This window comes from Anopheles cruzii, chromosome 2 (genome assembly GCF_943734635.1).
Source record: "Anopheles cruzii chromosome 2, idAnoCruzAS_RS32_06, whole genome shotgun sequence".
Taxonomy (NCBI): Eukaryota; Metazoa; Arthropoda; class Insecta; order Diptera; family Culicidae; genus Anopheles; species Anopheles cruzii.
Window position 1 is genome coordinate 7,554,891 of NC_069144.1, and position 24,980 is coordinate 7,579,870.

General features: G+C 50.3%; 10 protein-coding genes across 11 annotated transcripts; 6 read left to right on the forward strand and 4 right to left on the reverse strand.

Moving 5' to 3' along the window:
- The first annotated feature begins 197 nt into the window (after positions 1-197).
- LOC128278368 (asparagine synthetase domain-containing protein CG17486) lies at positions 198-2,365 on the forward strand. Its single transcript, XM_053017090.1, has 5 exons — positions 198-260; positions 312-726; positions 789-1,434; positions 1,518-1,698; positions 1,764-2,365. The coding sequence occupies exons 1-5, from the start codon at positions 198-200 to the stop codon at positions 2,241-2,243; spliced, it is 1,785 nt and encodes a 594-aa protein (XP_052873050.1). The 3' UTR covers positions 2,244-2,365.
- Positions 2,245-3,207, reverse strand: LOC128278369 (uncharacterized). The gene has a single exon (XM_053017091.1). It carries the CDS (start codon positions 3,177-3,179, stop codon positions 2,439-2,441), a length of 741 nt encoding a protein of 246 aa, XP_052873051.1. The 5' UTR covers positions 3,180-3,207; the 3' UTR covers positions 2,245-2,438.
- Positions 3,208-3,576: 369 nt separating this feature from the next.
- LOC128268992 (transcription initiation factor TFIID subunit 7) lies at positions 3,577-5,194 on the forward strand. The gene is made up of 4 exons (XM_053006316.1): positions 3,577-3,710; positions 3,784-3,999; positions 4,070-5,023; positions 5,089-5,194. The coding sequence occupies exons 1-4, from the start codon at positions 3,627-3,629 to the stop codon at positions 5,128-5,130; spliced, it is 1,296 nt and encodes a 431-aa protein (XP_052862276.1). The 5' UTR covers positions 3,577-3,626; the 3' UTR covers positions 5,131-5,194.
- An 18-nt stretch (positions 5,195-5,212) lies between these two features.
- Positions 5,213-9,684, reverse strand: LOC128268993 (partitioning defective 6 homolog beta). Its single transcript, XM_053006317.1, has 5 exons — positions 9,021-9,684; positions 8,690-8,915; positions 7,807-7,934; positions 7,639-7,736; positions 5,213-7,557 (listed from the first exon to the last, which is right to left on the reverse strand). The coding sequence occupies exons 1-5, from the start codon at positions 9,081-9,083 to the stop codon at positions 7,125-7,127; spliced, it is 948 nt and encodes a 315-aa protein (XP_052862277.1). The 5' UTR covers positions 9,084-9,684; the 3' UTR covers positions 5,213-7,124.
- Positions 9,685-10,213: 529 nt separating this feature from the next.
- LOC128269397 (serine/arginine-rich splicing factor 1A) lies at positions 10,214-11,996 on the forward strand. The gene is made up of 4 exons (XM_053006847.1): positions 10,214-10,440; positions 10,504-10,873; positions 10,930-11,000; positions 11,064-11,996. Exons 1-4 carry the CDS (start codon positions 10,274-10,276, stop codon positions 11,152-11,154), a joined length of 699 nt encoding a protein of 232 aa, XP_052862807.1. The 5' UTR covers positions 10,214-10,273; the 3' UTR covers positions 11,155-11,996.
- Positions 11,997-13,988: 1,992 nt separating this feature from the next.
- Positions 13,989-15,267, forward strand: LOC128267838 (peroxisome assembly protein 12). Its single transcript, XM_053004785.1, has 4 exons — positions 13,989-14,108; positions 14,186-14,679; positions 14,757-14,978; positions 15,039-15,267. The coding sequence occupies exons 1-4, from the start codon at positions 13,989-13,991 to the stop codon at positions 15,157-15,159; spliced, it is 957 nt and encodes a 318-aa protein (XP_052860745.1). The 3' UTR covers positions 15,160-15,267.
- Positions 15,268-15,756: 489 nt separating this feature from the next.
- Positions 15,757-17,208, forward strand: LOC128275071 (alcohol dehydrogenase class-3). Its single transcript, XM_053013455.1, has 2 exons — positions 15,757-15,915; positions 15,983-17,208. The coding sequence occupies exons 1-2, from the start codon at positions 15,895-15,897 to the stop codon at positions 17,093-17,095; spliced, it is 1,134 nt and encodes a 377-aa protein (XP_052869415.1). The 5' UTR covers positions 15,757-15,894; the 3' UTR covers positions 17,096-17,208.
- Positions 17,209-17,391: 183 nt separating this feature from the next.
- On the reverse strand, positions 17,392-19,471 carry LOC128277320 (zinc finger protein 266-like). The gene is made up of 2 exons (XM_053015765.1): positions 19,301-19,471; positions 17,392-19,215 (listed from the first exon to the last, which is right to left on the reverse strand). The coding sequence occupies exons 1-2, from the start codon at positions 19,469-19,471 to the stop codon at positions 17,392-17,394; spliced, it is 1,995 nt and encodes a 664-aa protein (XP_052871725.1).
- A 520-nt stretch (positions 19,472-19,991) lies between these two features.
- On the forward strand, positions 19,992-21,723 carry LOC128277321 (zinc finger protein 177-like). Its single transcript, XM_053015767.1, has 4 exons — positions 19,992-20,139; positions 20,354-21,178; positions 21,243-21,362; positions 21,425-21,723. Exons 1-4 carry the CDS (start codon positions 19,992-19,994, stop codon positions 21,721-21,723), a joined length of 1,392 nt encoding a protein of 463 aa, XP_052871727.1.
- Positions 21,724-21,802: 79 nt separating this feature from the next.
- Positions 21,803-22,565, reverse strand: LOC128268092 (zinc finger CCCH domain-containing protein 4-like). Of its 2 annotated transcripts, none has more exons than XM_053005107.1 (4): positions 22,433-22,565; positions 22,285-22,362; positions 22,137-22,220; positions 21,803-22,043 (listed from the first exon to the last, which is right to left on the reverse strand). In XM_053005107.1, exons 1-4 carry the CDS (start codon positions 22,529-22,531, stop codon positions 21,906-21,908), a joined length of 399 nt encoding a protein of 132 aa, XP_052861067.1. In that variant the 5' UTR covers positions 22,532-22,565; the 3' UTR covers positions 21,803-21,905. The 2 variants fall into 2 exon arrangements, with proteins under 2 accessions (XP_052861067.1, XP_052861068.1); XM_053005108.1 differs by having other exon boundaries at positions 21,901-22,043; positions 22,113-22,220.
- Positions 22,566-24,980: the final 2,415 nt, after the last annotated feature.

Here is a 24,980-nt window from a genome sequence, read left to right on the forward strand (position 1 = left end):
TACGTTGCACAAATAAAGATAATTCCGGTCTTAACCCGAGACACACGGTTTCTGCACGACCGCGCGGCTTTCACACGTGGGAATTCAAAACAAATGCGGTTTTCTGTTTTGACAGCTGCTGCACAGGGTGCGTCAAAAATAGTCAGTGTTTACTTTGCCCCGATTGTCAATTCGGCTTTTCGAAGAAGCCGGCGGAAATGTGTGGAATATTTTGCTATATTAGCGCGGCAGAAAATAGCCTTTCCGATGGCGAAGAAATCGTAAGTGGCCCCACAATGGCCCGTTTCAGTGGTTTTATATTTCTTTCAAAGTTTCAGACATGTTGTCCGTTGCTTTCCTCACGGGGTCCCGACGAAAGTGGGCGGCTCGTGTACGACTCGCGCGTGTTGCTGTACGGCTCGGTCCTGTGGCACCAAGGAGCAAAGCTGTGCAAACAGCCCCTCGAGACCGATCGAACTGTTTTGCTGTTCAATGGGGACATTTTCCAGCCACGCGATGATGAGGAAGAAAGCGACACTCAGTGGTTGCTGAGACGGATCGAAACGTGCTCGGAGGAGGATGATTTGAGACAACTGTTCCGGGAAATGCGAGGACCGTTCAGCGTGATTTTCTTTCGAAAAGAAGAGCGAAGGGTGTACTTTGCTCGCGACAGTATGGGCCGGAATTCGTTGCTAGTTGGTCGCAGTAAGCGGGCAGATGGAGGGTTGTTTATCACAAGCGTTAGCGGTATGAAATGTGCTTTCCGAATTATGATCGTTTCCGTGACCTTCTCCTTATTTTGCTTGTAGGTAACATTCCGTCCAACGATGTTTGTGAGCTGCCACCAGCGGGTCTTTACTTTGTGGACTTGGGCGCACCGTTTATGACAGGGTTGCATCCCTGGGTCGAGACAGATGGGACACACACATTGTTCGGTTCCATAGTGACTGCAAGCAAACCTAAGCGGGATCGCGCCCCATCTACAGAAAAGGCACATCAAGTAGGCCATTGCCACCAAGTTCAGGCCTACTTTAACTTCCGAGAACTTACGCACGGCAAAGAACTCCCGGTGGAAGAAGCATATGAGCATCTTTTGAAATCACCAGAAGTGGACAGAGTTTGCGAAACGCTTCTAGCCACGCTCCGTGAGTCGGTCAAAGAGCGCGTCGTTCGAACCACAAAGTACTGCAAAAACTGCCTCAAAACTATGATGCCACCGCAATGTACGCATCCGAAAGTCGGCGTATTGTTTTCCGGTGGAATCGATTGCACCGTGCTGGCACTGCTGGCAGACGAGTACGTACCGGCCGACTGTCCGATAGATTTGCTTAATGTGGCCTTCGAAAAAGTGACCCGTGATAGGAACAAGCAATCGCAACCCGTCGATTGGAATGTACCGGACAGATTGACGGGGCATAGCTCACTGCGCGAACTGCAGCAGCTCCGACCGAATCGGTACGCCCTCTTACCATGAGTTAATTTTGGAACGGAACACGGAATTGATCATATATGTTGGATACATTCTTGAATTTTAATAGAGTTTGGAACTTCGTTGGGATTAATGTGTCCCGGGCAGAACTGAACGCTCGCCAGAAAACCATTTCGAATCTGGTGTACCCGTTACAAACCGTTCTGGATGAGTCACTGGGAGCGGCACTGTGGTTCGCTTCAAGAGGTGCTGGCCAAGTGCATGGCATACCGTACACTAGTCCTTGTCGAGTAAGTACCCAGGGGGGCCAAGAGAGATGTACTGTACTGTCTGTAAAGACTGTTGCGCGTTCCAGGTACTTTTGTTAGGTTCCGGAGCGGACGAGCTATTCGGAGGATACACTCGGCACCGAACGGCGTTCGAGCGCAGTTTCAGGGAACGCCAAAAGCTGGGTGATACAGAAACGGAGGCAATCGACTGGGCTTACGGGGCACTGGAAGCGGAACTGCAGCTAGACTGGGAACGGTTGCCAAGCCGCAACTTGGCTCGTGATGATCGTGTAATTGGAGACAACGGCGTGACTCCGCGAACACCCTACTTGCAGGAGGATTTCGTCGCTTCGGTACAGTCATTGCGAGTGAACCAAAAGTGCTACTACCCACTCGGCGTTGGTATTGGCGATAAGCTGATCCTCCGGTTGTGTGCCTACAAGCTAGGATTGTCTGAGGTTTGCGTGTTAAAAAAGCGTGCACTGCAATTCGGCTCCCGGATAGCCGATCGTCGGCAGAATGCTGCAGATTTATCGATGTTTCTCGAAAACCCTTCAAACCTTTGACTCCGTGTAGATTTTATTCAGTGCAAAAGATGTTTATCGATTTACATGTTATGACTAAAACGATACAGGAACGTAATCCTTACAGGTGTAACATAAAACGGATTAATAAAAATGCCAAAAATACAGTCAAATATGGTGGTCCAAGGTAACAATTATTACCCACAGCACAATTTTCTTTTTCCTTCGCCTAGTGCGCTAATTATTCTGTTTAACTTTCTTATGTTTTCCCTGTCGAGGTGCTTTCTCTGAACTTTTCGCTTTGATAGTCGGTTGTGCTCTAGCGATTGGGTTTTTGACTGTCGACGTAGGATTGGTAGTGATGGACAGCCGCACTTTGCCACTGGCTCGATCAATTTTCGTTTTAGTAATGGCCGTTTTCTTTGTCGGCACCTTAGCCTTTGGTGCGACCATTTTCTTTGCCCCTTTCGTGTTATTGTTCTTATCCTTGGCTTGCGCTACTGGCTGATCCTTTGTCTTTTGCTGCTTCTCTTTCACGACCACGACCTTTTTGTCCGATTTCTTCAACTTCTCCCAGTGGTCTTTGGTAAATCGAATGCTTCCCGAAGCCCCCGAACCGGTCACATGCTCAACAACATGTTTGGCCAATAATTTTTCAAAGGCTCGCTTAACGTAAAGTTTTATATCGCCATCGATCACGTACTTGCCCCTAATTGTTTTCTGTAACATCAAGAACGATAGGCCTTTCCTTTTGGGATCATTTTCTGCGATCACCTCACTTATCATTTGTTCGTAGGTTAGTTTTTTTGTTTTAGCCGTTCCTTGAGCCTTGCCGTTGGTCGGTGGCTTTGGTGGCGCAGTTTTGTTTGCTACACTTGCCTTAACGTTATCTGGGCCCTGGTCTGCTGCATCAAAATTAATTTTCCTTTTTTGTAGCTTAGCCGTTTTAACCGGCAAACTGGATTCAACGGGCTCCATTTTAACGAGGTGGTAACGATGCAGAATCTCACTAGTTGTCCTCGTCCGATGGCTTCTCTTCAACTGACTGGCTTCTGCAAAGTTGCCAAGGATCTCGAGTCATCGCACCATAAAGCTGTGTTTTTTTTTTGATTTGCATGCGAAGGTAATTATGTTAAAGTTTTTAAAACAAATTAGCACATATTTTATTATTTGTTAATAATCGAAAGTTAGTCAAACGATCGTTCGAAGTTTTTTCGTTTGCTCACAAGTCATCCACGCGACGGTTCTACGAAGCGGGTTCTACTCACACGACAAGGTGAATAGAACAGGGTCCTTCAAACTGTACAAACCTTGCCATGTTTACAGCATAGTTTTGTTTTTTTCTACTTGCCAACGCCTAATGTTGTCAAAGTGCTTCAGAACCATTTCTGTAAAGTTCGATCGTGTCCAAAATCCGTGTTAAAAATGCCCGATAAACCCATGAAAACCGAAGCTAAAAAGGACGATGGTGCCGAACTGGAAACGCAGTTCATAATACGAATGCCAAAGGTAAGTGGCTTGCGGTTTTCGTGCACCACCACAGCAAATGGCAATTTCAATGAGGTCTTCGTTCACTGTCCAGGAACCAGCGACCGTGCTTCGGGAAGCCATACAGACCGGAGCCAACAATCTGAAGGACCGCCTGTTCATCCGGCTGGAAAATGACTTGCGCTACGGAGAGGTTCGGCTCGATCACTGGCTACTGCATGCGAAGGTTGTCGATCTGCCGACGATCATTGAGTCGTTGAAAACGATCGATTCCAAAAATTTCTACAAATCGGCCGACATATGCCAGATGGTAAGCGCGAGCGCTGCCGCTTCCGGAGCCAGTCAGCGGATGCGTTTAACCGCGCCCGTTTTCTTTCTAGATGATTTGCAAGGAAGAACCCGACCAGCAGTCGGCGGAAGAGGAATCGCCGAACAAGAACAAGAAGAAGGACCCGAACAAGGTGGACAAAAAGTACCTGTGGCCGCACGGTATTACGCCGCCGTGCAAAAATGTACGTAAGCGGCGGTTCCGCAAAACGTTGAAGAAAAAGTACGTCGAAGCGCCGGAAATCGAGAAGGAGGTGAAGCGTTTGCTGCGCGTCGACAACGAAGCGGTCAACGTCAAGTGGGAACTGATTACCGAAGAGGAAGATCCCAACAAACCTTCGCCGGGTTCGGGCACGGATACTGGCGCCCCGCACAAGAGCCCGTCGAAGAACACGAAAAAGAGTGGCTCCCGCAAGGACGTCGGCGAGCACGACATATTCGGCGGCGAGGTGTCCGATTCCGACGACGAAGATAATCAGATCAACAAGAACATCGACATCGACGAGAGCAGCCGGCTGTCGGCCGAGGCGGACGATAGTCGCCTGTCGGACTCGAGCTCGTACCAGGGAACGCAAGGAGGCGAACGGAACACGGCGGCAATCGAGTTCAACAAAAGTATGTTCAGTTCGTCGAGCGGTGGTGCTGGTGCCAGTGGCTACCGAGCAGCCCGCCGACTCGAATCTTCGGCGGGTGGTGGCTCGAAATCGACTTCATTTTTCCCGGGTGAAAATTCACGCCTTGACTCGGACAACGAATCGACGACGGACGTACCGAATGCCGGAGGCTTTGGCAACAGTCAGAACAGTAACGCCAACGGAGCGACCGCCAGCAATGTGGTTAACAATAGCGCCCGCATCTATGAGCTACAGCGCCAAATGAGCGACCTGAAGGCGCAACGCAACCAGAAGGAGCAAGAAATTCGGACGATCGAAAACCGAACGTTACGCCAGCGGCTCCAGGAAAAGCTCGATAGTTTGCTGATGGAAATCGTGGACAAGGAGAAAGAGGTAACGGGCGCCTTGTTCTGTGTAATTTACTCTTCGCTAACATTTCTTTTGTCCGGTTGTTGCAGATATACGATCTTCAAGGTGTCGAGAAGTACCCCTTACATTAGTGACGTGACTAGAATGACAAGGGTTTAAATAAAAGCAAAGAACAATAACAATACCTAGGTGCGATTTTCGTCTATAAAAGGATTTAATATATTTTCATATTTTTGTTTTCGAAAACAGTTTTCAAGAGCATTTTTTAACGATCCAGCTACGGCAACAGGGAGTGCGTGCGGGTTGTTTGGAGCAAATATTGTGTCTCCCTATCTCTATTGTTTTCGACTTCCTAAACAACGTGGAACGCGCGTGTGGTTTTATGTTCCGCGGTTTAAACCGTTTGTTTTTCCTGCTTCGCATAAGGCAATCGGCGGTCGCATTCCACGGACCGTCATGTTTTACAAATTAACTCACGCCAGAGGAAAAACAGACTACTACGATTTCAGATGCGCATCCCAAGCGGTAGAGTATAACGAACACACGGCGCGAAACTAATTTGGGGAATTTGTGTGTTTTTAAATAAGAGAATGTGTATTCATTTGGGAAGGGACCCCACTAAGTACCTGTCGCACTCTACACTCTACGCGAATAACAAAGAAATACTGTGTATAATATAATATAATAACCGTTACGCAAGTGTAGGACCGGAAAGGACAGTACCCTTTTTGTTGGCGAGCGCTTTTCTCGTGCATTCTGGGAGACCTTGTTGTTCGCTCCCTCGCTCTATTCAGTCGCTCGGTTCTCACTAAGCTGCCGTCACGCATCACATTGAATGGAAATGATTACACAAACGGGAAACACCGCTTAACGGGCAACATCTCGAAGTCGGTGCACTGACGACCCAGTACCCTTGTTATGTTTAATGTAGATTTAGCGTTCCAAAAAGTACGTGAGGTTTCGATTTAAGTACACAACAGCCGACAATAACTCGGAATGTATTTGGTATATCGTCGTTCTTATTAAGGCCAACGCGTGTCTCCGGGGGGCGTGTGTGTCTCCCGGCGCTTTTGTGCAGGCACTTGCACGTGTGGAATGTATCGGTGAACACCTCCAACGCGCTCTCCGGGGAGGAATGGATGGATGAGCGTTAATTCGGTTGTTTCGTTTGCTACTATACTATATCATTAATGGAGGTAAATAACTACTGTTCCGTTCACTTTAAGTACTCTCTATCGGGTATGTTGGTACCTATTTGTTCACTTTCTTCGATTATTGCTAATTGTGTAAATTTTCCAGGCTCTTGACGTTGCCCCCGCCCGGGTTCACTTGCCGCCCCTTTCTTTGCGTCCAGTTTCTTGGTCTTTTTTCGATTGATAAAGATCGCGATCGGGAGGGTTGGGACTTTCGCACCAACTCACCCAAAAGAGGTTGTGTTGGTTGGCCTCTGCCTCTCAAAATGGAATGTTTACTGGAAAGGCACACGGTTCTTAGAACACTGTTACTTCCGGTGTAATGTCTAAAAAAGCAACAACCTTCTTGCGCTTATTTTGGGGCCACGAATGTCTTCTTGTGATTCACCCGCCCGGAGTATTGATGAAGCGGGGCGCAACATCCTCCTGTGCGCCGATTCCGGCGATTAAGTGCTGAGCAATTGTTGAGCATGAGACCGTGTGTATGCGGTGTGCTAGCATTTCGCTTGTTCTTATTTTCGGTTTTTTGGTAACACTTCTCCGTCCGCTTCCGTGTGTGGTGTATCATCGTTTGTCCGCGCCCAAAACATCCTCCAAAAAGTACTATTTTAAAAAGGCAGATTTCTTCTTCAAACAGCATCAGCACCCGTTCGAGGGGGTTTCGTGTTTCCCTAATCTCGTCTCGCTGCTTGTTGTGCACCTTCTGCCTGCTCTCGGAGACTTGCCGAACATTGGTTTTTTTCCCGTTTATCGAACAGCAGTGTGTAGATGAGTAATGTGTCTCCGCTTCCGCTTTTTACGGTCGTTAAAAGCAAAAAATACCCCCAATGGGGGCGACGATCGGGATTGGTGTGTGTGTGTGTGTGAATCAGGCGCGCCACGGTATCCGATCGTCGGATTCGATTTCTAGATCGACTGTTGGGGGAAGTGTCTTACAGATGCAGTACGCCATCCTTCTGCGAGATGAGATTGCTTTCCTCGAGCGTGACCGCCTCGGTTAGGTCGCGCACCTCGTCCTCCTGATCGTCCGGATCGTTCTCGTCCGAGCCGGTCGTCTGTTGGGACTGTTGCGAACCGCCGGACAGCTGACTGTTGCGCGAGTACGATCCGCGCCTCGGTGGGGCCAACGTTCGCTGGTTGGCCGGCTTGACCGTGATGATTAGATTGGAGCTATTCGCCACCATCATGTCCGTGACCTGGTCGAGGGTTTTGCCCAGCACCTCGATCCCGTTCACCTCGAGCACCTCATCGTTCACCGCCAGTAGGCCGGTGCTTTCGGCCAACCCGCCCGGTACGAGGCGGGAGATGAAAATACCGGGAAGCTTTTCCAGCCCGCTGGCCGTCACCCGAACCGATGTGCCATCACTGCGCGGAACGGAACGGAAAGAGAAAGTTAGAACATTTGTTTGCGTAAACCAATCACGGGGAGTCCTTAATCCATCTTACCGAATGTAGAATCCGAGGGGTTTATCACTACCGTGCTTTAGCAGACGCACTCGGCGACACGTTTCCGGTACAATATCCACATCGATAATTGCTGACACCTTTCGGAGGATGACAAAAGATCGCGCAATGTTACTGAGATCTGCGGTTGGTGAATCACAGTAGGCTTACCTGCCGAAAGTCGTGCGGATTGGAGATGGCTAGTCCTTTCTGCTTGACCGGAGTTTGTCCCAGAATACTGCTGATAAGATTCCTAGGTCTAATCGTACCATAACCCGTCCGTTCCTCGAGACTATCACCTACCAAAAGTAGATCACGAACAGAGGGTGAGGGAAAAAAACATGGAAAAGAACTCAACGTAAATTGGGGATCGCTAGCTGGGAACGAAATCATAAAGATAACACACTCGCGGCTAATTAAAACGAATGGTTCAATTGCACAGTCTTGCTTGGCGAGCGCCAACGGCGTGCGCAGTACGCCGTTACACTGTGGTGCATAATTCCACATTCCGGTCACTTCCTGTACGTGATGGGCGGAGAACGGAACCTGCTTCCGGCTTCCGTCAGGCATCACGGCAGACTGCGCGCGCACACCTTTTTGGGGCAGCCAATAATCAACGAAAACACCGAACTAACCGTGGGGAAATGCATTCCACGCTTTTGCGATCGCGCGGCTGACCTCGATCGGTGCGATGCTACCGATCGGGGGCATAATTCAAGTTGGGTGCGGGTGCATATGTGTGAACAGTGTGTATGCCACTGGTAATTAGCTTTTCTCCTTTTTTTTCGCAACCCACTGTTGCGATCAACGAGTTCCATTCATGTGCAAACACACGACCGTTGAGACGAGTGGAACGTGAATCATCATCATTCATCGGTCCTTCGCATTCCCTCCCGTGTGTCGCGGTTATCCTCTTCGAGTGCAACGAGCAGCGCTCAATTTATGGACCCAATCACCGCCCCTTCGCGACACGATAACAATCGTGCCATCGATCAAAACAAGTTCCCGCCCCACCCGCCGTCTATTGTGGCTCCGCCGCCCACCCGCTGCTTACCCTTCTTCTGTATGATTACACGGAGCAGGGGCCGTGCCGTGGTTAGGGCCCGTCCGAAGTTGTCGTCATTGTTGATCGGTAGCAGATCGTTGTCCCGTGGATCGATGTAGGAGATGAGCAGATGCGAGCGGTCGAGCCGGTGTAGCCGCTCGATCAGCGACTGGAACACCTCGAACGAGTGCTGCTCGGACCGTTTGACCGACCACCGACGGAATTCCGCATCGAACTGAGGGAGAGTGGCAGAGGTAAGAAAAGGAAGAACCAGGCCGATAGAAGAAGCTGACGGGGGGCCAATGGAAAATATGTTCCACTTTCCGCGGGTTCGCCGTACCTTCGACTTTATCTCGACACGATCGCTATCGAGCTTCGGGTGGGCCGCTTTACTTTTCGACATGTTCGACGCGCACCGAACAACTCATTTAACTTACGGCAAAAAAAAACAAATACTCAAACAATAATACACTGTACGAGGCACGGTACGATCACGGATCCCGCGGAAGGGTGGTTTCCTGTTCCGCGCTCCAGAGGGACCACGGGACCGAGGTGTAAATGATTAGTATGCACCACCACCAGCCCTACTGCCGCGTGCCAGCGCAAGAATCCGATATATCCGGAATTTCGCTATTTCGATGTCACGATATCACCACACACAGCACTGGACACGATCGTAGTCGAACGAAAAAGCTTTGTTGTAAAGGAGGGCGCGTCGCGGCGAGTGGGTACGACGGGCAGCGCCTACTAGAGCGTAACTTTTCCAATTTTACGCGAAACGGTATCACAGAAAGACCACAAACAACGCACCACGACGACGACGACGGACACGGACCACCAGCTCCCGTGACCCAGCAACGATGACGAGACGACGAAACAATCCCCGAATTTGGTGCGCGCGCGAAAGTAATACTAGCTGGGGTCACTAGAAACGAACACCCTGGGGAAAACAATAAACGCTGCCCACCACACACTGCCTGCTATTTGGACGGGGGTCCCTCCTAATCGGTCCAGGGGACTACTTTATCGCTACAAAAAAGCGTAGAACTGAGGCAACGTAGAAGGACTACGAGAAAAAGACGGGAATGAAAAAATGTGACAGCACGAGCGAGGGAAGCTAATCAGACGGCGGAGCGTTTATGGTTGCTGGGGCCAGTACCTGAGATATTTCATTTTAACGGTAACCGTAGACAACCAAGCCGCCAGCGGAACTGCTTGCCATTCGGCGCGTTTGCGTAGATTTAAGCAACAAAGTGTGTTACGGGTGAAAAACATCACATCCGAAACACTTTTGATAAGATTGGCTTTACTTTTGACTCCATAAATGTTCGGATTTATTCAAAGTTCCGTAACAGCGTCGAACCAGTGCTGCGTGCTGTCAGTACTCAATGCTGTCAGTACCGGCGGCATAATGTGTTGTGAGTGTGTGCGTGCGGACGGAACGCGCGCCGGTGTGTGCGTAAGAAAGAGAGAATTTTCCGAAACCGCAAACAAATTTAGTCGCGCTGTTCTCTGTTCTTGGTGCGCGAAAAGGTTTGACGTGTTTGCACAGAAGCTTCGAAAGGAACTGTTTTTAAAAGCCATTTAGAAAATATGTCGAGTCGGAGCAACGAATGTCGTATCTACATCGGTAACCTGCCGCCGGATATTCGCACCAAAGATATTCAAGATCTGTTCCACAAGTTCGGCAAAGTGACATTCGTGGACCTGAAAAATCGTCGCGGGCCGCCATTTGCTTTCGTCGAGTTTGAGGACGCCCGGTAATTTGGTTCTTCTTTGTTATCGCTTGGCGGCACTGATTGTGTGATTCATTTATTGTGTAGCGATGCTGACGATGCGGTCAAGGCGCGCGATGGATACGATTACGATGGGTACCGGCTGCGGGTGGAGTTTCCGCGTGGCGGTGGCCCGGGAAGCTACCGTGGGAGCCGGCAGAGCAACAGTGATCGCAGCAGCCGTAGCGATCGCGGAAACCGAGGACCTCCGGCTCGCCGATCGCAGTTCCGCGTAATGGTTTCCGGACTGCCGTCGTCCGGTTCGTGGCAGGATCTGAAGGACCACATGCGCGAAGCCGGGGACGTTTGCTTCGCGGACGTATACAAGGATGGAACCGGTGTGGTGGAGTTCCTGAGGCACGAGGACATGAAGTATGCGATTAAAAAGCTCGACGATTCCAGGTTCCGCTCGCACGAGGTACGTTTCGTGTAGCTTGGAAGTTGCTTTCGTTACTCATTGTTGTTCATTCTTAGGGAGAAGTGGCGTACATTCGCGTACGGGAGGATTCGGGAAATGACGATAAGCGGGGAGACTACCGTGATAGGTAAGGTTAACACTGCGAAACCGGTATGGGCGAAGATTGTGAGAGAAACTTCGTTGATTGCAGATCGTATTCGCCACGCAGACGAAGAGGGACACCAACCTACTCACCGGTACAACGCAGCGTCTCGCGATCGCGCTCCCGTTCCTATCACTAAATCTGGCCACATCCCGGAGACGTAAAGTAATTTTATTTCAAACCAACATTTAAACCCTCCCTATGTTTGAGGTATCCTGCGGCGAGATCGAAGGAAAGGCAAGCGATCGAGAAAGACAGCAAGAGTTTCAGGCCGAAAGTTTGGTTAGCATTTTACTGACGATGATTGGCCATTTTTAGTTTTAATTGCGACAAATCGAACGGTCGGTGGTGGTTTATTTTCTTCATTGACTCAGTTGCGTTCATCGATCACAGTAGAGTAAAACCAGAACCAGACAAGCACCCAGATAATTGTACACGATACGGTTTTGTTAATTTTCTTCGAATCGTTCCGTTCTGGCCATTACGGAGATAGATGGGGGTGCGACAAGAAGGTAGAAAACATTCCTCTAAGCAAGGATATCGAAGGGCGTCTCCAACGGGTAACAGAAAGAAAATCAAATTATTATTGGAAATTCAGAACAACCAATGCAAGAGTGCGCGGTACCCATTCCGGCAATAATCGTGTTTTCGCGTGTGTGTGTGTTTCTCGATAGGGCACCGGTTCAGACGATAAAGTGATGAGGGGCGTGTGCGACCATTTATTCAGAAACAACGCAAATATTTGTGGAAAGATAGGTACAATTCGGGCTTCGAATTTCATGGTGACTTCGCGGAGCAATACAACATTATGTCCTATGATTGTATTAAGAACTAATCCTGGCAGTGCGGCGCGGCGCAACGTTTCTTGAATACGTCCCCTAACCAACCGCCCCGTTTTCTTAACTTGCCAACATAGACCAACTTACACCAACAATCTGCAAAGCATAAGTTTTCCAATCTACCTATGCTGATGTACGTCGAATGAACGGAAACTAAACATTCAATTTTATTCTTCTTCCCGACAGGGTCAAGGATTGATAGGAAAAGCTTATATTTAAGGATCCACCAAAGGAGGATTACGCCAGAGGATGAAGGTGACGGAAACAAGCGCCCGAATATCGGTGGCATATCGATCTTGAACGGCGGGAGCCACCATAGAACCGGACGATTGTCGGAAGTGTCGCGGCAACACAGTAGACTTGTCTACGTTTTGCTCCCAAACTGCCACTCACTGGCAAAAAGGGGTTTTGCGGAGCTGTTGCTCAGTAGGCGGTGGTCTGCTGCTTTTTCCAAACACTCTGTTGTTGCGGAAGTTGACATGCTTTGGCGTGGGCTACGTTTCTGAAGATTGTTTTCGCAGATGCCGGATGCCGCGATGGATAAGGATCACCCTCTCACTTTACACGAGATGCGACAGGGCATGTCCAATTCCCTGTCGTTCTGCTACTCCGCAGCAGTCGCAGTAGATGATGCAGCCGGTTCTGTTCCCCCCTTCTAGGAGGCGGGTAATTTCTTTAGAGTATAGCAAGGAATGGATTCGCTCTGGAACATTGCACATTTGGAGGAACAGGATTTTAAGGACGCATTGGATTTCACCGAGGATTCGTTCCCTTCCGCTTCGCGCCTCTCCTTCTCTCTCTCTAAGGAAAACGGAACATTTGAACGCTTCGCTCTTGGCGATAGGAAAACGCGAATGGTTTGTAGCGCATAATGGAATGACAGGATCACCGAGGGACCGGAGGAAGGAACTTGAAAAGGCCCACGCTTGGCAGGATTCACAGGAAGGAAAAAACGCAAGGATAAATGGATGCCCCTGGCTATGGCCCTTGGTTTGTGTGTGTGCGTGCGTGTGTGTGTAAATTATGTTGGAGAATTAGTGGCACCGTTGGATTGGAAAGAAGCCGCCTATTCTGGTTCGCTCAACTCTTCGCGCTCCCTCCGAAAAGCGGAAGCTTTTTCCCATCGTTGGACATCGTGGGATAAGTTTGGAGGAGGCCTAGACGCGGTCCTGTTTTTGCGGTGAATCCAAGCAAACACGCTGCCATGGCAACCTCTGTCTCGTTTCGCTCTTAGCGCGGATCGATCGTGTAGCGATGGACCCGTTTGTGTACGTACGTACCTCCGCAGCACACTTTGATCGACCTGCTTCTTGCACGGAGTAGGAAGGAAGGATCGCCGTTGGAAAAGGAGTATGGGCCTTTCCGGTAAAATAGCAATCAATCGCACGTGACTGACGTTTTTAAATTAACCCGTTTTCCGTTTCCCGTAGCTTTCCTAACTGAAGTTTGTTTTAACATTTTCACTGTTTCCCCTCCTGTTCCTGTTCTGGTGTTTCTGTTTTCTGTGCATTTTCCCATTTCGCAGCACAATTCGCGACGGAAACCCAACTGGCAGAACGGAGGGACGGGGATAGCTAAACCTTTTCATGCCTTCGAAAGAACTGTTTTTTAAATTACTTTCTTGGCCTATTTCCCTCTCAAATGTCTCGCATTTTAACACTTATTTCTTTCACTGTATCCTCTTCGACCATTCCTGGGCACTACCTACATTTAAACTCCTTTCATTGGGCATCAACTAAAACCGAGCTTCTAGCGCGGACGGATAGCAAGCAATACTTAGGACTCTCTCTTTGTGGCCGTAAGTAGATTACCGAACTACCGGAAGAAAACTACAATCATCATTGGTGGCCCAAGGCACGGCAACGAAGCAAAACAAGTAACTTTCCACTAGAGGCACCTATATTTTTGGGGTACGAAACAATCTAAACGCTCTGCGAGTTGGTCAGGTAAAAGGCTAATAAAGTTTCAGCCAATAATTATTTTAACTACAAACATTCAGTATGTCGCGTACGTTTGTGACCTTGATGACAAATTGCAAGCCTTTTCTTCAATGGAAGAACCGTAAGTTCGGGCCCGGCTCTGTTGTCAGAGTTGGCACCGAAGAAGAGGCGTGTTTGTAAACAAACGACCACCGATGGCGGCCAGAGGAGCACACATCACGCCGACCGTAGAAATCAAACCCTCACTCTTCGAGGTGCTGGCGGCCGACTCTCTCAACAATACCTTTTATCCCGCCATCAAACGTGTGGTGGACGTAAGTAGCCTGGTACCAAACTGGTTCCTCTGCAGGACCTAAAGCACTTATTATGTGTCTTCGATTCCACCAAACAGTTTTTAGCGACAGTCAAACCGACGGTTTTCGGTGGGTTAGTGCGATACTACGATGAGCTTTACATGCTGTTCAATGGGCTGGTGCAGGGTTACTATCTCCAACGGCACGGAGGATCGCTGGCCGAAGTGTTCTACGGTCTAACCCGCCAATCGGTCCGAAACAAGACGTTCACCAGGCGCGATCGCAATTGGTCGTTCGTGGTGCTGGTCGTCGTGCCATACGCGTTACGAATACTGGAAACCCGAATCAACCGGTGGAAAGATGACTGTGAAAATGGGAAAACGGTTGCGGCAGAGAAGCAGCTCGTAGTACGCTTGATGCCCTACGTCAAAGCCGTACACGAAAGCCTTAAGTTGGTCCACTACGTAATGTATCTGGCCGGCGCTAGTGAAGTACATTCGCCTTCGCTGCGCGTGCTTCGCCTTGCACTGACCTATCAAGCAGAGGAGGAAGAAAGCTGGTCCTTCGCGGACGTTTTCCAGGGCAAGACAAGGTGAGCACCGGAACGGATTGGTACCGGCGTGAGGAGCAGAGTGTGCTTCAAATAAGAATAATCGTTGTCGTTGATAGGGTTGCTGTAATGCTAAGCACGGCACTGCTACGATGGTTGGAGCTGTCCGCTTTCTTCCTGCAGTTCATCGAGTGGTGGCAAACGGAGGCCAACATTGGGGACCTGTCGAAGCTACCGACTCCGGAAGCTCCCGATTTGGACGTCAACGCTGCGAAGTACAGCAACGTTTGTCCGATTTGCCTGCAGAAGTACATCATTCCAACGGCCGTGTCCGTGTCGGGGTATGCATGCTGTTAAAGGAGGCTCAATTGTAGAAACTAATTCTTTCCGACTTCTTCCAGCTACGTTTATTGTTATCGATGCATCGTGACACATTTGCAGAAAGAAAGTAGGTGCCCGGTAACCAAGTATCCTGCCACAATCAACGATCTCATCCGGCTGTACATGGATGATGATGATTGAAGCTTTCGTGTCCAGTATCCAAATCAATATCGTGGGAATTGGGACGACTTGGGGGAAACGGATAGTTTTTTGTTTGGGAACGGCTAAGCAAAAGTAGGAAAGACTGAAATAGAGCCAAAACCTTTTCACATTCTTGTACATTATTGATGACCGTACACGGAGAGGGATTTTAACATAATTTTGGATACAATAATTCTGCATTTTTATTCTCTACATGCCAACACAATTCAACGGCGCAATGATTAGATAACGGTCTCCGCATGGGTGGCGTACAAAAACCCCAATTAACTGTTATCCATAAACGAGCCTTATCTCAGAATTTTCCTTTTTCGCCAGTTGTCGCATTGTCCTCAGCTTTTACGAAACTTCCAGCAAAATAAAACCAACAGCCCAAGGAGCGCCCGGATGTTTGGATTTTTTTCTTTTAGAAGAAAAGCATGCTCTGCCTGACGCGGGATGTACGCATACGAACCCGGTGAAAATGAGCAGCCTCTAAGCAAGTGCCACAAAGTTGCGCCCATAAATAAAAAAAATACAACACCGGCGTGTTGCTAGTCACTCTGTCAGCACCAAAGCAACAACGGGCCGAGATTGCACACGGCACCAAGAATCCGCCGAAATCAGTTGGCGGTAAGGCTACTCTCTGTCCGGCTTATCAGCGAAATTACCCAGCAGCAGTGCGATAGAACGCCAGAGAAACACCGGCTTTCTTAGACGGAACATTACACCCCCGAAATGGCACCAACTGCGGGTCAGGTGAGACAGGGTTAGAAAATGACCTCCATATTAGACCGTTTCGTGTACCGTACGATTCCGCCCGTAGGTGATCAAATGCAAAGCGGCTGTTGCCTGGGAGCCGAAGAAACCGCTCGTGATCGAGACAATCGAGGTGGCCCCACCGAAGGCCGGTGAGGTGCGGCTGAAGGTAGTCGCTTCGGGGGTGTGTCACACCGACGCATACACTCTCGGCGGTCTGGATGCCGAAGGTGTGTTCCCGACCATTCTCGGCCATGAGGGCGCCGGTGTGGTGGAGAGTGTTGGCGAAGGAGTGACCAAGTTCCAGCCCGGCGATCACGTCATTCCGCTGTACATTCCCCAGTGCTACGAGTGCCGGTTCTGCAAAAGCCCCAAAACTAATCTCTGCCCGAAGGTGCGCGCCACGCAGGGCAAGGGCCTGATGCCGGACGGTACGAGCCGGTTCACGTGCAACGGTAAGCCGGTGTACCATTTCATGGGCACGTCCACTTTCGCGGAGTACACGGTTGTGGCCGATGTTTCGCTGGCGAAGATCGATCAGAGCGCTCCGCTGGACAAGGTGTGTCTGCTGGGATGCGGCATACCGACGGGATACGGAGCGGCACTGAATACGGCCAAGGTGGAACCCGGGAGTTCGTGTGCGGTCTGGGGCCTCGGAGCGGTGGGATTGGCCGTGGTGATGGGTTGTAAGGCAGCGGGCGCTAAACGCATCATCGGGGTGGACATCAACCCGGAGAAGTTCGAAGTGGGCAAGCAGTTTGGCTGCACGGAGGTGATCAATCCGAACGATTACACGAACCCGATCCAGCAGGTTTTGGTCGAGAAGACGGACGGTGGCTTGGACTACACGTTCGAGTGCGTAGGCAACGTGGCCACAATGCGTGCGGCACTCGAGTCGTGCATCCGGGGTTGGGGAGTGTCGGTGGTCGTCGGGGTGGCCGAGTCTGGCAAAGAAATCTCGACCCGCCCATTCCAGCTGGTGACCGGGCGCACCTGGAAGGGCACGGCTTTCGGTGGCTGGAAGAGCGTGGACGGAGTGCCGAAACTCGTCGACCAGTACCTCAAGCGGGAGCTTAAGGTGGACGAGTTCATCACGCACACGATGGCCTTGGAGAAGATCAACGAGGCGTTCACGCTGATGCACGAGGGTAAAAGCATCCGTTCCGTCGTCAAACTGTAGCCCGGTTCCGTGGCACGCCAAAAACTCTGTTCCGCAACGCTCGGCTGTCCGTCGTCTTTTACCTCAATAGCTGAAATCGCTGCTGGTTCCTGCTGGATTTAAGGAAATAAACATATCCATCACGTTTCTACTTATGGGTTTCAAACATTTATTACAGCATTTAACCATCTAGCGCCTCATTTATAAACTTCCGAAACACTCAGGGCAACACGAGGTTTGGTTCGATTTCGGCTTTAACTACGCTATTTACAATACACTTATGCTCATTTTTATCGTACGTCAAGGAGCGATCCTCGTTATGCCGTGTTGGAGTCGTCCTTAAGCGGTGGCGACGATCGGGAGTGCGTTTGTAGGTGCAGCTTCAGGTGTTGCTTGCGGGCGAACGTTTTCGAGCAGATATCGCAGGCGTACGGCTTCAGTCCGGTGTGCAGCTGCCGGTGACCGGCCAGGATACGTTCCGCCTTGAACAGCTTGTGGCACACCTCGCACTGGAACCGTTTAACCTCCTCGTGCGTCGACATGTGATCGCGCAGATGGCTCGCCGTGCGGAACCGCTTGCTACACTGCCGGCACTCGTACGGCCGCTCGTTCGTATGGGTGCGCCCGTGGATGATGAGATCGCTCTTCTGGACGAAGGCCTTCGAGCAGACACCGCAAACGTACTTGCGCTCGCGCATATGATTCTTCACGTGTGTCTTGAGCGACTCGGCACTGCCGAAGCTCTTCGGACACCGGTCGCAGGGGAACTCGGTGGTCGTTTCGTCACCCGCCGGCTTGTAGTGTTTGCGCGAGATGTGCTTCGTGAGACGGTGAAAATCGTCAAAAATCTGCGAACAATCGTACGCACAGAAATACGACGTTTGGTGAAAGTAGAGATGCTGCCGGATGAAGACGGCGTCCGGAAACTGAGCGCCGCAGATACCGCAGACGTGCACCCTTTCGAGCATATTCTCGCGCCACAGTAGGTCCACGTTCTGCGTGTGATCGTCCTCGGCCTCGTGGGTCTGGCAGTGTAGCCGCATGTCCTCGAACGTGTCCTGATAGAGGCCACAGCGCCCGCAGCGAAACCGGGTGTCCGTCCGCTTGAACGTCTTCAGCTTCGGCACGCAAATGTCCAGCCCGTTCTGGTAGAACGTTTCGTGTTTGAGCAGATCCTCGTTCACGGTGTACTCCTCCTGGGCGACGCTCGCACAGGTCGTGTCGAAGTGTTCCTCGAAGTGGCTCTGCGAGATGAACACGGTGAAGCATAGGCTGCACCGGAAGTAGTCGATCGACTCGAAGCACATTTCGAGCGTTTGCTTGTGGATGAGAAAGTGCCTCACGAAGGTGGTGGACCGTGACGTGAAGTCACAGTAGGTGCAAGAGTCTTGCGGTTCTCGCTTCGCAACGGACCAATTTTTGTTCCTGAACGACCCGAAGGACCCAGGCACATTTTCGTCGGAGCTTTCTTTTCCATTTTCGCCCTTCAACGACACCGACTGGCTGGTGCCGACTTTCTCGACAACACTCAGGGCGAGACATTCGTCGGTTTCCGGCTCTTCGCTTAGCAGCTGAATCTCGTAATCTTCATCATCGAACGATCCGCTTTTTCTGGTAAGCGCTTCGACTAGAGCCTGTTCGGTGTCTGTCCCCTTCGAATCCCCTTCGTTCTGGTCACCCTCATCCTCCTCCTCGTCCTCATCCTGTTCCATTACCGTGACCCTTATTTCGCTGCTCGATTCCCCGCATCGCAAGTTCATAAGGTGCGAGGACATTTCTTTTTTCGATGGTGTCGGTGGTGCCAGCTTGTTTCCGGTTTCTCCATGGCTAGAGTATACCAGCGATGGCCCAGCAGTCGGTTCTATGGGGTCACACTGTGTGCTCGTCTCGATCGTTTCCGGTTGCGGTGGTTCTGCCGCTTCGATCGCATCCGTTTGCACCTCGACGCTGCGCGTGTCGATCTTCTTCGGCGGCTCCGACTTGACGATGGCGTTCGAGGCTTCCGCTGGTTTGGCGACTCCGAAAATATCGTGCAGCAGATCCACCGAATTGCGTACCTTCGACACGTACACGTACAGATCGCGTATCTTGGCTTTACACTCGATGCACACGTTGTTTGGCAGTTTTTCATCCCTTACGAACTGTGAACGGAGTAGAGAGGGGGGGGTGTAAAAATTAGTAATATTTGCCACGATTGCCGACACCACCACCCACAAACGGTACTACCTTGGCACCGATCACGAGCTCGAGCACTTTCGGGAAGGGCACTATTTTGCCGTCCAGAATTTCGCTACAAAATATTGGCTTCAACTGCGTCCGGTCCGGTACCGCAGCCAGACAGGTGCGACAAAGTTCCTCCGGCGTGACCGACAGCTCCAGGGGTTCTTTCGATTCCATAGTCTCGTCCGGGCTCGGTAGACGTGTCGAAAACTATTTTTAAACACCGGTCCGTGCGGTGGCCAATGAACCTGTGGCCAGAAGAATATGCGAATAACGATCGTCGTTAGCGCAGCTTTGTTTTGATCTGTGTTCTCCAGAGCAGAGTGCAACCAGTCCGCAATGGCGTCAAACGACGCGGCCAGAAAGCGTTAGACGCGTTACGTTTATACGTGCGTGCTGAAAGCTCTGGTGTTGGTTTAAACTCGGCAGTTAAAGCAGCAGCTAGTAGCTCTAAAGGAAGATTCTTGTAACAAATTCCCATGGTACGTTTCAGAGGATAGTTTTCACTAAGTGATGATTTTGGTTTGCTCTTTATAAAACGTTTAGTTACCTTTTACAAATGTTGTTTGACGTTGGTTTGTTTACAACAAACTAACCCTTATGCTCGTACCGATATGTCAACGACCGTAAACAAACCATCAAAGTAAACTAGGCCAATTCGTTTCGCGGTTCGTGCGAATAACGGGTGGCGGTTAAAATGAATGAAATTTGCCTCGATATCGATCTGGAGAATGTGTGCCGCATCTGCCTGTCGGAGACCGATCCCAGTGCTCATCTGTTTCACATCTTCACCGATGCCATTGTGGACGGAACGCTAGTGACCGTATCGGCGGTGATCGAACATTGTATGGGTTTACGGGTGAGTTTTTAGTGTGCCGAATCGATATCCGCCCGACCGGGATTTACCTAAATTACCTCACCCTCCCCCCCAGGTCCCAAACGATGGCAGTGTACCGGACAAAATATGCCAAACGTGTCGATCGCAAATGTTTCAGTTTTACGTATTCAAACAAAAGTGCCACCGCACGGATAGGGTGCTTCGATCGATTCGCTTGCCAGGGATCCTAAAGGAAAGCCCACAGCGTGACGAACATTCCGTAACAGAAGCGTTGCCCGAGGAGGAACTCATCGAAGAGCTGCTGCTCGGTGATCCCGTTACGCCAGCGTCGACTGAGCAGTCCCTGGAAAGCCCGTTCGCAGAGGAGAGCCTGGTACAAGAGGATCGACCCGATCGCTCCAGCCCGGAACGGAATCCCTTTGCAAATGATGAAGGCGACCTTAGTTTTGAGGACGAACCGGAAAGTAAAGCCGCCACGCAAGAGAGTAACAGAACCGTTCAGTTTGTCGTAACGGAGCTGAGTCCCGCCGAGGTAAGCTGTTTCGAGTGTGAAATCTGCGGAAAGAAAGTGCGCAACCAATCGCGCCTTACGAGACACCTCAAGCTACACACCGATTCGAGTGTGGTGCTGGAACATATACGGTTCTACACGTGCACCGTGTGCCAGTCACTGTTTCCCAGTGAGCCACACCTGGCCGAGCACCAGCGCCAGTGTACCAGCTCGGGCGCAGGCTTGGACGACGAGGGCTTTCTGGAACGCCGTGGCGGTGCAGGAGGCCTGTGCGGTGTCTGCAACGCTTGGTACGACAGCGGCCAGCATCTGAAGCAACACCTTGTGACCCACTTGCAGCGATTTCCGTGCCCATTCGAAGGATGCGGCTGTGTGTACGGATCGCTGGCGAGGCTAAGCGCGCATGTCTCCAGCAAACATCTGCGCCCTGACCGCACCGTTTGTCCCCACTGTCACGAGGATATCGGTGCAGGCGGCATACAGCTACACCTGCGGTCGTTTTGCAAAGGGAAGCTGTTTGCCTGCAAGCACTGCGGTGAGTTGTGCCACGGGTCGGGTAATGTTTCATCTGCGGTCATTTCTCACTGTTACGCTTACAGACAAGAAGTTTCTCACTTCGCGGGCCCTGGCGCACCATCTAAGGTGCCTGGTGCAGAGCTTCCAGTGTACGCAGTGTGACAAATCGTACAGTACGCAGAGCACCTTGCGATTGCACGAACGTAAGTAGCATCCGGGAGAAGTAGGAAATAAGTTCCGGCTTAATTAGACCTCCGTTTTACAGGAACCCACACCGGGGAGCGCCCGTTCGTGTGTGCCGTCTGCAACAAGTCGTACAAAACGGCCAGCTTGCGAACAGCCCACATGGAATCGCACATCGAGGGCAAAACGTTCGAGTGTGGCATCTGTGGCAAGTTTTTGCAGACAGGCATGAGCTACCGGAACCACATCCGACGGCACCGGGAGGAACGCTGCCACGGGTGCGATGTGTGTGACAAGAAGTTCTACACTAAGTACAGCCTCCGTGTGCACCAGGAAATGGTGCACAAGCGGAAACGATCGGCCCCGGTCGACGACGACTAATCGGCCATTCTGACGCGCTGGATGGAAATAAAAAGACCCAAAGCGAAGCGACGGATTGCCGGACTGTTTTCTTGTTGCTTGCGTGATGTTTGCCTTTTTATTCCATTGTAGTACATGTTGATTGCAGCACGCTCTATTCCCGATTTTTTTTGTTGCGTTGACCCTAAAGCATCCGGCACAGCTTATCCGGTTTTACTGGGAAACTTGCCTCCGGTGCCTTTGGCGGCCCGCTTTCCACGCCGTCCGTGCGAAGTAGTTTGAGCGAAGGTCGGAAGATCGTTAGCCTGCCCCAGGGGCGTTTCCGTGTCCCGGCGGGCTCGCTGTAAGTGGAAGCAACGGTAGAGAGAAGAATACGGATTGGATTGTTCGGAATGCGAGATGCGGTATACATAGTGTGCCGGCGTGATTCAGACCATCGACGGAATCTGCGGAGGGCCTTCGGGCGGTGGTGGCATCTTTCCGTGGTCCGGAAAGTCCGGCGGTGCTTGACGTACCACCTGTGGGATTTACGGGATAGATTCATCGCGGTTCATCGGAAGACTGGTTCGGCTGGTAACTTACACGGCTCTGCACCATATTGGGCGGCCTGGGGAAATCTCCCGGTCCGGGCATGTTCGGAATTTGGGGCACTTGAGCAACCTGCAGATGAGTGATACGAATTAGCGACACCAGTGTTCGAGCGGCGCACCAGTCACAGTCTGCCACAGACCCCGGTGGGCTCTCCCGACAGCGGTGAGGCCCGTGACTGGCCCAGAGCGCACAGCAGAACCCCAACGACGAGCAGTATCAGTGGCGTAGTAGTAGCCATACTTTGAACGGTAGTAACAGGTAGCGAAACCCAAATACTTCTACTTACCATTCGGATCAACTGCACCTTTTTATACCGGCCACCGGTTCGGGTTCGGCCATTATCAGATTGTCACCTCCGATACGACCAATTAGAGCCGTAATTAACGAGCGTAAATCATCTCTCGTTGTGTCTCGGGTGCTGTCACCGGTTTCGTGTCGATCTCGATTGTCCGTCCCTCGTCGTCGGGGGCCCAGATCCGGAACCGGACATGGCTGATTTGCGTTTGTTTTTCCGACCCGACGATCCGATCGCCTGGTGGTAATGTACACAAACCATAATTTTCTTCCGCGACATTCGCCGCGATCGGCAATCTGCCGTTGCGTGCGACCCACCGACGAGGGGGGCGAGGCCACTGATCGTGGCCACGGAGAAAAAGAAAAAAAAAAACATGGACACTACTCGCGGGAAACGTCTATTGAAATTTTATAATAATTTATTTTCCTTTTTTATTAGAACTATTTAACAATATATACAGTAGGCAATAAAGGTCGTTAAAGGTAAATCTTTCGCTACACGTAACAGAAACACGTAACGCAAAAACCGGCAATTGAATCTCTGCGTTTGGAACTACGAAACACAAGACACGTAAGAACGGGGCACTCCCGTCGTCGAGCGGATAGTCGCGGGTCGCGCGTTTTTGGGTCACGGGTCGATGTTGGACCGCGACGCCCCGCGATCTGTAGCATACGATTACATATGCGTATTGGCTGTTCAGTTAAGAGAGTTATTCATATGGTTTTCGTTTAAATGGGTTTTTGGTTGCAATGGTTCACTAGAGTACGCTATATTTGATAAGGGTTCTGTTTGTGTTTGTTCAGCGTTGTCAGCGTTTCGTTTTGTCTGTGATTTGGTTTGTTTTGGTGTCCCCATATTTATATTTATAGTATGTACAATACGGCAAAAGGGAAATCTAGCATTTCCTTACTTTCCTTGTTCTGCTTTGTCGGTTTTCGGATAACCGTTTGCCGTTTTGCTCTCTTTCCGGAGTTGGAGTAAAACTAGATTTTCACACTAATTTACCTGCTATGCTAGTGCTGCTTTTAGTAGTTTAAGAGTTTCTTTTTAAATGTTTTGTTAATCTTTTTTGTTGTTTCTTCGTTACTTTGCTAAGCTTACTAAGAGTGTCTTTATTTGTTTGCTAAACTTTGAATTTCATTTCATTGATTTTTCGTTTACAGTCATCGTCGATCGTCACCCTCGGCCTCCGGGTCTCCTTTCCTCTATGTTGCGCTTTTGTTTTCGATTTATTATCATTTAGTTTTTATTTTTTTCATATACCATTTCCTACTTGATCCTCCGTGGAGCAACACCGTTCTCGTCCGTGCTCTATCTCAGAACTGTCTTACCTTTTCCCGTGGTTTAAGGGGTAAATAGTGAAATGGTTTCGTTTTTCTGCCGCATCCCTAGAGTCACACCTTAGCAGATTCTCTTCCCGTCACGCGATTCTTATTCGGTATCGGTTGGCTACGTTACTGAGCACTTTCTACCGCAGATCGCAGATTTGGAAACGGCGGCGGAGGCCAACTGGAGGGGAGCCGCGTCCCCGAAACGTGCTGAACATAGTGAACTGCTACGCTGCTTACAACCTACGCAATACAAACGATGACTAAAGGGATCGATGAGACGAGTAACGGAGAAATCTAAATTAAAACAACTACATCACTATATGCTTCCTGAATCAATGGCAAATATGGTTGAGTATAAAATTTACGCTAATTATACGTTACACGTTACTGCGGCTTCCTAGTCCCGACGCCGACGATAGTAATTAGAAAATGGTCGAGTTCGATTCTTTCGGTTAGCACTTATAGGCGCCTCGGGGGTGCACCACACACTATATCGTTCTGGCCACCTGGTCATCACTGTGGCGCCATTTTCGCGGTGTGTTAGGGTAGGTTTTGGCCGTTGGCGGCTTTACTCTAGTGTTTGTAGTTTGTTTTAACTTCTTATCATCATCATCATTGTGAATTAGAAACTCTCACAGGACCGGACAGGACAACATCTACGCGTAAATCGGAGAAAGGGCTAAGGTTTTAATGTTTTCGTTTTACGTTTTGGTTTTTTTATTTATGTCTAAAGAGATGGTCTTCATATGTTGTTTAGGTAGGTTGGAGGAGCGTAGTTAGGTAGCGAGAGACAGACAGAGAGAGAGAAAAGGGTCTGAAACGTTCGTTTGGAACCCACTTAGCGCAGTAACAAGTTGCGTAAAACGTTGGAACTAGAAAACGCGAAGATTGGTTAGTAAATGGTTCCGCGCCTGGCCGCGCACGCTCAACACTAACGAACGAGAGCGTTGTGTGAAGATAGTAATTTGGGATTCGGGTCTTACGTTTAATCTTATACCGAGTTCCGCTTCCGCTTGTATCGAGCTGGTGGTTCAACTCAAACTCTGTCAAAACGGGTTTTG

Coding starts and splice junctions, on each gene's coding strand:
- LOC128278368 (XM_053017090.1), top strand. CDS start 198: ATGTGTGGAATATTTTGCTATATTAGCGCGGCAGAAAATAGCCTTTCC. Junction 727..788: donor GTTTATCACAAGCGTTAGCG/GTATGAAATGTG, acceptor TTTTGCTTGTAG/GTAACATTCCGTCCAACGAT. Junction 1,435..1,517: donor CAGCAGCTCCGACCGAATCG/GTACGCCCTCTT, acceptor GAATTTTAATAG/AGTTTGGAACTTCGTTGGGA.
- LOC128278369 (XM_053017091.1), bottom strand. CDS start 3,179: ATGGAGCCCGTTGAATCCAGTTTGCCGGTTAAAACGGCTAAGCTACAA.
- LOC128268992 (XM_053006316.1), top strand. CDS start 3,627: ATGCCCGATAAACCCATGAAAACCGAAGCTAAAAAGGACGATGGTGCC. Junction 3,711..3,783: donor TCATAATACGAATGCCAAAG/GTAAGTGGCTTG, acceptor TTCACTGTCCAG/GAACCAGCGACCGTGCTTCG. Junction 4,000..4,069: donor CGGCCGACATATGCCAGATG/GTAAGCGCGAGC, acceptor TTTTCTTTCTAG/ATGATTTGCAAGGAAGAACC.
- LOC128268993 (XM_053006317.1), bottom strand. CDS start 9,083: ATGTCGAAAAGTAAAGCGGCCCACCCGAAGCTCGATAGCGATCGTGTC. Junction 7,935..8,689: donor TGTAATCATACAGAAGAAGG/GTAAGCAGCGGG, acceptor TACTTTTGGTAG/GTGATAGTCTCGAGGAACGG. Junction 7,737..7,806: donor ATCCGCACGACTTTCGGCAG/GTAAGCCTACTG, acceptor ATCCTCCGAAAG/GTGTCAGCAATTATCGATGT.
- LOC128269397 (XM_053006847.1), top strand. CDS start 10,274: ATGTCGAGTCGGAGCAACGAATGTCGTATCTACATCGGTAACCTGCCG. Junction 10,441..10,503: donor GTCGAGTTTGAGGACGCCCG/GTAATTTGGTTC, acceptor TTTATTGTGTAG/CGATGCTGACGATGCGGTCA. Junction 11,001..11,063: donor CGGGGAGACTACCGTGATAG/GTAAGGTTAACA, acceptor CGTTGATTGCAG/ATCGTATTCGCCACGCAGAC.
- LOC128267838 (XM_053004785.1), top strand. CDS start 13,989: ATGGCGGCCAGAGGAGCACACATCACGCCGACCGTAGAAATCAAACCC. Junction 14,680..14,756: donor GTTTTCCAGGGCAAGACAAG/GTGAGCACCGGA, acceptor TGTCGTTGATAG/GGTTGCTGTAATGCTAAGCA. Junction 14,979..15,038: donor ACGGCCGTGTCCGTGTCGGG/GTATGCATGCTG, acceptor GACTTCTTCCAG/CTACGTTTATTGTTATCGAT.
- LOC128275071 (XM_053013455.1), top strand. CDS start 15,895: ATGGCACCAACTGCGGGTCAG. Junction 15,916..15,982: donor TGGCACCAACTGCGGGTCAG/GTGAGACAGGGT, acceptor TTCCGCCCGTAG/GTGATCAAATGCAAAGCGGC.
- LOC128277320 (XM_053015765.1), bottom strand. CDS start 19,471: ATGGAATCGAAAGAACCCCTGGAGCTGTCGGTCACGCCGGAGGAACTT. Junction 19,216..19,300: donor AGCTCGTGATCGGTGCCAAG/GTAGTACCGTTT, acceptor CTCCGTTCACAG/TTCGTAAGGGATGAAAAACT.
- LOC128277321 (XM_053015767.1), top strand. CDS start 19,992: ATGAATGAAATTTGCCTCGATATCGATCTGGAGAATGTGTGCCGCATC. Junction 20,140..20,353: donor ATCGGCGGTGATCGAACATT/GTATGGGTTTAC, acceptor TTCGCTTGCCAG/GGATCCTAAAGGAAAGCCCA. Junction 21,363..21,424: donor CACCTTGCGATTGCACGAAC/GTAAGTAGCATC, acceptor TCCGTTTTACAG/GAACCCACACCGGGGAGCGC.
- LOC128268092 (XM_053005107.1), bottom strand. CDS start 22,531: ATGGCTACTACTACGCCACTGATACTGCTCGTCGTTGGGGTTCTGCTG. Junction 22,363..22,432: donor TGTCGGGAGAGCCCACCGGG/GTCTGTGGCAGA, acceptor ACTCATCTGCAG/GTTGCTCAAGTGCCCCAAAT. Junction 22,044..22,136: donor CTCCGCAGATTCCGTCGATG/GTCTGAATCACG, acceptor TTCCACTTACAG/CGAGCCCGCCGGGACACGGA.